This window comes from Python bivittatus, unplaced genomic scaffold (assembly GCF_059951505.1).
Source record: "Python bivittatus isolate LINGU-HERP-01145 unplaced genomic scaffold, Pbiv_v1 ctg000440_np1212, whole genome shotgun sequence".
In the NCBI taxonomy this organism is placed as follows: Eukaryota; Metazoa; Chordata; class Lepidosauria; order Squamata; family Pythonidae; genus Python; species Python bivittatus.
This window is the reverse complement of record NW_028277063.1, coordinates 3388964-3399122: the sequence shown is the minus strand read 5'-3', so window position 1 is coordinate 3399122 and position 10159 is coordinate 3388964. Positions and strand designations below refer to the sequence as shown.

At 44.9% G+C, this 10159-nt stretch overlaps 1 protein-coding gene across 1 annotated transcript; it reads right to left on the bottom strand.

Moving 5' to 3' along the window:
* Positions 1-1103: 1103 nt before the first annotated feature.
* IL11 (interleukin 11) lies at positions 1104-4964 on the bottom strand. Its single transcript, XM_007426850.2, has 4 exons — positions 4711-4964; positions 2435-2521; positions 1529-1687; positions 1104-1268 (listed from the first exon to the last, which is right to left on the bottom strand). The coding sequence occupies exons 1-4, from the start codon at positions 4858-4860 to the stop codon at positions 1104-1106; spliced, it is 561 nt and encodes a 186-aa protein (XP_007426912.2). The 5' UTR covers positions 4861-4964.
* Between the last annotated feature and the right edge of the window lie 5195 nt (positions 4965-10159).

Sequence of the window (10159 nt, the reverse complement as noted above, 5' to 3'; positions counted from 1 at the left end):
CAATCTTGCCAACAACCTTGCAGCTGCTCTATTAATTTTCTGCGAAGAACATCCTTTTGCTAGTATGATCAAAAAGCTAAGTAACAACAGGCTTCAATGCAGCACATCCTGTGTTGGGCATGTTGAAGATATTAATGGTCTGTTGGCTAGTGGCCACAGGCTTTGGCCTGCACTGGATGTCCTGTAATGGATAGAGAGAAACCAGGAGGGTCTATTTCTGAAATGAGGATGAGAAGTTGAGAAGGTCCAGCCTCCCCATAAAGGGCACACTTCCTTTCTCCAAGAAACACCTTTCCTTTCTTCCTTCATATGCTCCAGAATCTCTAAACCTTTGGGGGTATTCTGGAGCATGCCTTTCTGCAGGTTTTCAATTAGTACTGTACTGCAGTGACTTTCCATGGAAAAACTGTCCCCAACCTCATGCCGTCCAGATATGTTGAGATTGGAACTTCCAGAAATTCCAACCAACATGGACCTGCACAACTGAAGGGCACCAGGGCCCAGAAGACCAGCCTAGAGTTATTGGGCATAGCTCCTCCCCACACGACCATCCCCAGTACGAACTGGGAGACCAACATAGATTATGCCCCTGCAGACAAGATCAGATATGGCCAAAAAGTTTTCTTTGAAGCAGGGATTTCACTGCCATTACTGATAATTATACAGCAGGATTCCTAAATGGTACCTCCAAGATGGGTTCCCCTCTACTTAACACAGATCAATGCACATGGTCCAAATGAGTTAGATTCCATCAATGGAGAGCAGAAGAGTGTAAAAATATCCTTGAAAGAAGGGGTAGCATGCTTTCCCCAATTATTTTTCCAAGTCTGCAGGGAGAAGATGAGATGATCATTCTGAGAGTATCAAAGAAGTCGCCTCTTGTTCTGCAACATCTCCACAATTGTAGAAAAGTTGTGAGTGGGTAGGCAAAATCTTATCTCTTCCCACCCCACAGCACCCCCTAGAAGAGGAATCCAGTGGGGCTGTCTCATAGCCTTTCCTTCCTTCTTTAAGCCCTCCTCCATAGGGAATTTGCAGGTAAGAGTTCCTGGTCCATGAAGAACATCTCCAAAACATCCTGGACAGTTTTGTTTCTTGGTTCTTCACAACTTGTTCCGGATCAAGACCAACACTCGGGCTGCCCAGTCTAGATAAAGGTGGAATGAGTGGATAATGGCATGTCCAGCCTGGACAACAGACCAGTGGGTCCCATGGGTCGGGAGGGTTGGCACAGGGTCATTGGGCCGTGTCAGATTGAGCTTCGTCATCTGGAGAAAAAGGGACAAGGGTGAGTTGAATTGTCTGCAGGAAGAATAGGGATCTTAGTTTAGGCCATTGCCCCCAGTGATCATAGAGCTGTAGAGCCTGCTAATTTAGAGCTACCGTATCTGGGCTGCAAAGATGCAGAAAACCACTAGATGGCAGCAAAGAGATACAGAAAACCAGAATTCTTTGCCGCCATCTGATGGCTGCCTCAATTTTTGCAGCGCAGATATAATTGTTCTGAGCTCACTCATTCCATCCTTACCAGAAGTTCCACTCTTTTAAGGAGACGTTCAAGCCGGGTGTGCACTGTGCCAATGTCATGTTCCATGGGCCGCAGCAATGTTGCTGCCTTCTTCAGCCACTCAAAATGCCGTTGGTAGCACTGCAAATCAGAGGTGAGCCGGGCTAGACCTGCAGAAACCTGACAGACAGGAAGACAAGACAGAAATTATGAAGGAGAATGACTCAGCTGATGTCTCTGCCCCATCCTTGCCTCCCAACAGAGAAACTGGGATGCTAGGGACATGGGGCAGCAACTGAAGGAAATAAGGCCAGCTTGATTTAATCGCCAGAGAAAATGGGAACGTGCCTCAAAGAACAGGCTGCCAATATAGGAAGAACCTAAGCTGCCAAAATGGCAGAAACTCAAGCCACCGATAGGAAAAGAAAAGTCGTATGATGGTGAAGCAGCCTTCCCCAGCCTGATTCAACTCCCAGAATTCGCGGCAATAGCTATGCTGGTTGGGGAATTCTGGGAATTGAAGTTCATATCTCTGGATAGTGTCTAGCTGGGGAAGGCTGCTGTGAAGCAACTGAAACCACCACCAGCTGGACTTTCTACAAGTGCTTTCCAGAACCTGATGTCCTCCAAATTGTGTTGGAATACAATTCCCACCAGCCTGGAACATAACCGAAAGCATTGTCCAACACATCTGGAGGGGACCATGGTGAGGAAGGCAGTATTCTCACTGAAACCCTTATATTCCAGTCAGACAGAAGATTAGTGTTCTCCAGTCTGGTGCCCTCTAGTTACACTACCCCAAAGTCCCACCCGTGATCCAGCACACCCAGAGGGCATCAGGCTGGGAAAGACCAGCTTCTGGAAACAAGCTGTGATGCAATGAAGAACCTGCAGGGGCACCAGAGAAAAAATGGAGGCTCTTTTTACCTGGATGTTGGCAAGTTCTACAGCATTCATGGATAAAACTGGCAGTGTTTCTAACTTGTGTTCACCTTCTGCTGGGAAGTGTTTTTTCTGCACAGGGAACACAAAGAAAGAGAGCTGTGAAGGCAATGAAGGCAAGAAAAGCAGATCCTACTTTTAAAAGGAAGAGTAACATACAGTAGCATATTTTAAACAACAGCCCAAACCTCCTCCCAGTTTAAGATAGCTGATTTTTATTAGAGGCTAAGGGGTGTTTCCTTTTTATTCATCCCAACCCATCTGCCTCTGGGTCCATCAAGATAATTCTCTGGAAAATGAAGAAAATGGGACCAAATTTGGCGTGGTGGGAAAAACCAGCCAAAGAAAGACTGAGCTCAAAAAATGGGCTGAATCAGGCTGCCAACTGCAGAGAAAATCAATCCAGAAAACATTTTCCCAATGCATCTCTCTAGGAGAGGCAGCTGGGCAGTGGCTCAGAATGCTGCCAACGGCTCCATTCTAAGCCCGCCTTCTTCCTGGTCAGGTGACCCAGGAGTATATGCAGCCTGCCCTGAGTTTCCTTGTGCGCCCACAAACACACATAGACACAGGGTGCTTGTTTCCCAGAAGGAAATATTGAAAGAATTCCAGACACATCCTCTGCAGGCTTTCCCCACCTCAGTGTTTCTCAACTCTAACCCTATGTGCTAAGGTTGAGAAACACTACCCTATCTTAACAAACTACCTTTCAACTGCTCTGTGGATAAATGGTGGCATCTCCCAGTTGGGAGAGAAGGCAGAGTTGGGATAAAGGGAGCAATCTCCTGCCTTTATAGAAGGCTGCTTCCTATATTGTTGTTGTTGTTGGTTGCACAGTCAGCCAGATGTTTAGACTGGATTTGGCATTTTTATCCACCTATTGAGTCCTTCCCAAGGACCTGGGATAGGCAGATGTTGTTGTTTGATGGGGTTAAAGGTATCGTCGCAGGATGTAAGCTGTTCCAAGTAAAGCTGCCTTTTGCAATTGATGGTGATTTTGTCAATAATCTTCAAGTGGTGCTCCAGATGTTTTGGGATTGCACTGAAGGCGCCTACAACTATGGGTACTATCTTTGCTTTCTTTTGCCATAGTCGTTCTACTTCTATTTGCAGGTCTTTATATTTTGTGATTTCCTCCAGCTCTTTCTCTTCTGCTGTCTCCAGGTATTGCAATGTCCACTATCCAGACTTTTTGTCCTTCTTATCAAAATTGTTGAGTCTGGGGTGTTGTGTGGCAGGTGCTTGTCTGTTTGAATTCTAAAGTCCCAGAGCACTTTTACTTCTTTATTTTCTATTACTTTGTCTGTTTTGTGGTCCCACCAGTTCTTGCTTGCAGGCAAATTGTCAGCTTGAAGGATGCCCAGATATTTGTAGTGATCTTCTTCATCCAGACTCTTGATGTTATGCCCATAGGGCATCTTGATTCCTTCAGTGTTCACTATTTTTCCCCTCTTGATGGTCAGGATGGCATATTTGTCCTGTCCAAACTCCATTGCAATATCTTGAGTGTATATTCAGACAGTGTTGAGCAGTGATTCTATTTCAGGTGGTGTTTTTCCATACAGCTTCAGATTGTCTATGTAAAGGAGGTGGGATAGCCTGGCAGATGTTTTTGATGTTTGATAGCCATGGCCTGACTTGTTCAGAATTGTTGACAGAGGAATCAATGCAATGACAAACAGTAGTGGTGATACTGAGTCTCCTTGAAAGATTCCTCTCTTGCTATTAACCTCTCCTAGTCTATCACCATTGACCAGCAACTGTGTCTTCCATTGTGTCATTGATCTTTGCACAAAGCTTCTGATGTTTCTACCGACTCCTGTTATTTCTAGGCACTTGATTATCCAATCATTCGGCAGGGAGTCAAATGCCTTCTTGTAATCAATCCAAGCTACATTCAAGTTGGTCTTCCTTTTCTTGCAGTTTTTCAAAATCTTATTTTCAGTTAGGAGGTGATCTTTTGTTCCTCTGCTGTTTGGGTGGTTTCCTTTCTGCTCAGATGGAAAGAGCTTGTTTTCAACTAGATGCTGTTGTTATTGTTGTTCGCATAGTCAGCCAGATGTTTAGACTGGATTTGGCATTTTTATCTACCGATCGAGTCCTCCTCAAGGACCTGGGGCAGGTAGATGTTGTTTGATGGTGTTAAAGATATTGTTGCAGGATATAAGCATCATTATTATTATTATTATTATTATTATTATTATTATTATTATTATTAATTTATTAGCCACCCAATGGACAGGGAAGGCTGCTGGACTTACAAAGTGGTTGAAGAGGGTCTTGGTGTCACTTAGCAGGTTTCTGGCCAAGATGACAATGGAATCAAACTCACTCCGGGGGTCTATAGGCTTTAGTCGGGGGTTGGGTGCAGCCCAGAGTCCTTCATAGAGACTCAGTAGCATCACTACCATCTGACACACACCGTCTGCAAAAAAAGGACAAGGATGGCAGTTAGAAAAACAGTGGCTATAGACCAGCTTTTCCAAAACATCACCCCTACATATGGGACTACCATCTCTGTAAACTGCAGGCGATACAGTCAGTGATAATGACTCATAGATTGGGACTATTCATGAAACTATTGTTGGGTGTGACACAGACTTTCTTGTATTAGTGAGCTGATTAACCCTTGCAGAGTGATGGAAAACGTCTATCTGCAAATTCTTGAGAAATAGTGTGAAATTTACTTGTAAATTCTTGCTCATCTCTTTCATAGGGAAATCTGTTTTCGTGATTCAGCAGGAACACAGGGGCAAACATCCTCTTTCCCTAGGCTTTGATGTGTGTGAGAAAGAGAATGAAAGAATGTTTACGTACATTAAGGGGAACCCTTCCTTTTAAGTGTCGGGAAACATTTAAAAACTATCCTGATTTGCAGCCTGAAGGGATTCCATTCATTCATCCATGTTACTATCTCTGGACTCTACTAACTCACTTTTGCTTGGTTCTCATGGCTTAACAAAGTGTTTCTCAACCTTGGCAATTTTACGATGTGTGGACTTCAATTCCCAGGCTTCCCCAGCCAGCCATGAATTCTGGGAGTTAAAGTCCACACATCTTAAAGTTGCCAAGACTGAGAAACACTGGCTTAACAAGAACTCTTAAGGGCAGAGAGTCCACAAGTAAGGAGCTATCCAGTAGCTTGGGGAGAGGTCTTAGACTAGGGGAAGATCTCTGGGGTTGCTGACATCCTTTTTCAATGCCCCTTCCTCTGCCACCCTGACACGCTGGCTGGGTTTGTCCCAGATGCTTAATCGGAATGAACATGAGTGAATCCTCTCTGATTTCACACAGTACATTGAGTGGTGGGTTTGCAAAACAGACTTGGCCACAAATAATGAACTAAAGGTAGTAAGTAAGTTATCTAATGCCACCCCTAGGTTTATAATTGACCTGCCAAGTGGGTTTAATGCATAACCCTGTATGCGCCCTTCTCCATTCATCTCAGGCCCTTTCATCCTCAGAGGCTAAGCGTTCAAGGCCTATCTCCCTGCACTTTTGTCAAGTGAAACTCTTTTCAAGCCATGTCCTTTTCTCTGTCACGTTGATGGATTAACGTAGTGCCTGCAAAATAAAATGTTAGTTTATACACATTTTTTCTTCTGGAATCTAGCCCCCACCCCCGCCTCAACATTCCTTCTTCAAAAGACCTCTTTCTTTCACTGGGTGAGAGAGAAGTGTCAAGGAATATTTTAAAATATTTGTGTACGTGTGTGTGTGTGTTTGTCTGGGGCCTTGGGGTGATCTAATCCCTGCAGCCAGTTCCTAGTTCAAAATTCTTTAAGCTCCTAATTAAGTCTACTCAAAACAAATCCTGTGATACTGCTATATTCTATGGCTATGTTCACCCAACACCCTTCACCAGGTCAAGTCAAGTCTTAGCAGATCCATTCACACAACATGTTAATAGAGTTAGCCTCAACTACATTATTCTGTGTGGCTTTGCACGCTGGGTGAAGCCAGCTCATTTTGATGAGTGTAGGGTGCAAACCTAGACCGTGGCTTAATTCAGTAGCCAAGTTAATGCTATTACTGCCATTTTATAGATGAGTCACAGTCACACTGAGGCTGGTTGATCGTGAATGATCCAAAGTGATGTGAAAAGACAACAGAAGAACAAAGTCTCTTATATAGTGCCCCCAAAAGGTAATACGAACGTGAAACTGAAGCATTTGATGGCCTTTCATAGTACCCCAAACTCTGCCTTACGTACTAAGCAAGAACCCCACCCTCACCCCAAATCCTGCTTCTCTGTGAGGTGCATTTGTCTGGATGTGTGAATGCAGCTTGTACAGGGCAGAGAGCAAACGTTTTAAGACTAAGTGTGCCTATGTTCATTTTATGAAGGTGGGGGACTGCAGGGGACTTTCTGAAGGTTGTGCTAGGTGTGAAAACACCCTGCCTTGGATCTGGAGGGAAATCAGAGGCAACTAAGGAATGGCCTAGAGGTGCCCCTGTGAAACATCTGGCAGAGCTTCTAAACATATGTCTGCTTGGCAGGCAGGGCAGAGAGGGAAAGATTGTTGGGTTAGGGAACTCCTATCCTGCAACAGAGTCATCCCGGCGCCTTTGCCATGAGGTAAGGAAAAAAAGGTCTTTTGGTATTCGGAAATAGTGATGCTGGGGCAGGAGGGAGGGATAAAGGAGGGGGTGAGTCAAGGTGTTTTCATGGAAAAGCCATCCGGTGTTGTCTTAGAGAGCAAACTGCATATTTTCCTCTTGCCAGGAGCGAAGGCATCAGCTTGGATTTCAAAGAAGATTGGGGGTTTTCATGTCTTTTTCTCCGCCCACCCCTAGAGCTGAAACTCTGTGCCAAAGAGGCCCGCTGGTGAGGCGTGTGGATGGATAACCACGGATCCTTCACTAGGTTTTTTCTGGAGCCAACCCTTGAGAAATGGGTACAGTAATGCCAATGTTTTGATTTTTTTTTTTCCACTGCACCTTTAAGGGCAACTGGATCTGCAGTACTGATCGAGAACCAAGCTGCTGGTAGAAGGAGAAGGAGCACGGTTAACCTAACTTTTTAAAAAAATATTCTGAATCAACACCCATCCAAATAAAAGGGCTCTAGAGGTCTGAAGACATACTTGTGGCTGATCATCTTTTGCACACTTGTTTGCAAGTGAGTCCTATTCAACTCTGGTATTTTCTGAATAAACCTCTGAGCTCAACACTGACAATTAATGGTCACTGAGGAACATTTTTGGACATGTGAAGGGTGCTAAGAAACAAACTGTCCTCATTCCTCATTCTCTTTCAGCATGTAAAAACAACAGCAACTTCATGGCATTTGGGCCAGGCAGATTAACCAAGACAGCAAGGCTGTCCAGCAGGGGGTTCTGCAGGGAAGAGGGCAAAAAAGTCAAGATGAAGAACAGGACAAACATTCATACACAAAACCTTTTGATTTCAAGCAGGTTTAAGGTTCCTTACTTTTTTAAAATAAAGGAAAAACTTGCTTCTCCTGGTCCTAAATGATTTCTCAATCTTCCTTCTGATTTGTCCACTTTCTCCTAGTCTGTCCACAGATCTGAAGTCATAGCAGATCCATAGGACAGATCTGTTGCACACAGCAGATCCAGGCCAATTCCACGCATTGCTTTTCTTCACTTTGAAATTTCCTCCGATTTGGAATTAGGCGGAGAATGCCACAAGCCGCCTTTGGCCCACATGGGGATTGGCTAAGAAATCCCAGTCAGAGATTTTCTACATCACCTGCTACTGCATCTTCTTGTTTATAGCTGTTGACCGAAATGGACCGCAAGGTCTTCTGTGTGCAAAAGCTGTGGACTGGTCACTTCTCAGTGCTGGGCTGAATGGAGCAGTGGGTTGGCCTGCTGTAGGATAGAGCTGTGTGTTCATTGGCTCCTCCTAAGCTTTAACCCCATGGCATAGCTTCAGCCTCTTCACCATGATGAAGAGCAAGAAGAAGACACCAAGGTAGCTAGTAGTTACATGCTTGAGTGCAGAAGGGACTTCTTGCAGTTTTCATAAGCCTCAATATCCTTCCCCTCTTCCATCTCCCTCCTGTCATGCAACGGGAGGAACAGCGACACCTTCCTTCCATGATGAGTTTAGGTAGATACAGGTACCACTTTCAACCTGCCAGTTAATAAAAGAAGGCAGGTGCAAAGCCCTGGGTGAAGCCATCCAGAAGGAAAGCATGCAGAAGGGACAAGAGTTGTTACAGGTTGAAGGGGCTTCACAGAACATTTTACCCAGGTCCTTCAACCCAGCCAGCAGTACTGATTAAACTGGGATCCACAGCAAATGGAATAAAAACACTCTGGCTTGCAAGAGTGGAAGCCTCAGGCCTTGTGAAGATTTTTGAATCATCTGATCCTAGAGAAACTGGCTCAGAAGGAATTCTCTTTCCACACATGCCATGTAGATCTTCCCAACACTTCCTCCAGCTCCCTCCCACCATTCTGTGGTAACAGTGGGCCTTGGGCTAATCCCCCAAAAGCAGTGCCTCTTACGGAACCACGTCACTGTCTTTACCCCATGTCCAGGTGAGGGCTTTTCGTCCCGATTTTACAGTTTTGCTGGCCATTGGATTGGAGGGAGGCAGGGCTGCTGAGCTTTATTGTAATCTGCCTGGATAGAATTGTTAAGAAAGGCAAGGCGAAGGCGCTTCAAAACAAATAGATACTTAAGGGGAACAGAGTAAATTCACCCAAGGACCTGGCCAGGTTGTGTTTACCCTGCAAACTTAGGAATGAGCAGATCAGAAAAGGCCTGGATTCTCCTGCTGGCTGCAGGACTCAGTTAAATACCTTTCTTGACCACCCTTAAACCCACTGATTCCTGAATAGCTGCTGTTCTCTTGAACCAAACGTTTAATGGATGTTAACAGGTTGCATGGAGACCCTCACATAAATATGGTTGTGTCTGCATTTAGAAATCAATAGGTAGCATGCACAAGATTAGATATCCAGGAAGAAGGTCGATTGGATTGACAGACAGAAATAAAACAGATTGAGCCAGAGAGATGAGTGGGTAGGCATGGCGAAAGAAGCAGTTCAAATGGTATGGTTGCGAAGGATTAAATCCAGATTAATCTCAGATAGTATAGGGTTGTATCTGACATGATGGCAAATGTAGGCTTTTCATCTGGTCTAATTTACAGAGGCAGCCAGTTGCAACTCCCTGGAGCAAAACACGTAGAAATGCAGTTGCTAAGATATTCTTGTTTGGTGCAACATGGGCATGTGAAACTCTGTAGGTGTTCACCTTAAAACTCTTTAAATTTGGGTGGCTCTCTAAGCAACATAAGGTTGGAAACACAACAAAGAGTTGCTGGCACTGAGGGATTAACACATTTCACTGATATGAGGGATCAGTAAATAAGCAGACTGGGCTTGGACAACCAGAGGTTCGGCAGATGTTCTGGACCTCAGCTCTAGCCAGAGTTGGTCAGTGGTCAAGAACAAGGTATTGGCTGACCTGTAATCCAAAACCGCGAGAGACCCCTGGTTGCTGCCTTCAGAAGACATGGACAAAGGGGTTCATGCCATGCCAAGATAAACCCAAGATTTTGTTTCTAATTCTCCCCAGGCTGAGAGACAAAGACTGAGCTGCATCAAGAAGACGGAACAAGCTGGCATCATGTGGTGTGGCATCGAGACCTCAAGGAGAGAAGGGAGGGTTATTTTCCCAGCATTGGGATTTATAGGCCTGGCTTGGCAGGAACAAGTCTCGTAAAGAGGC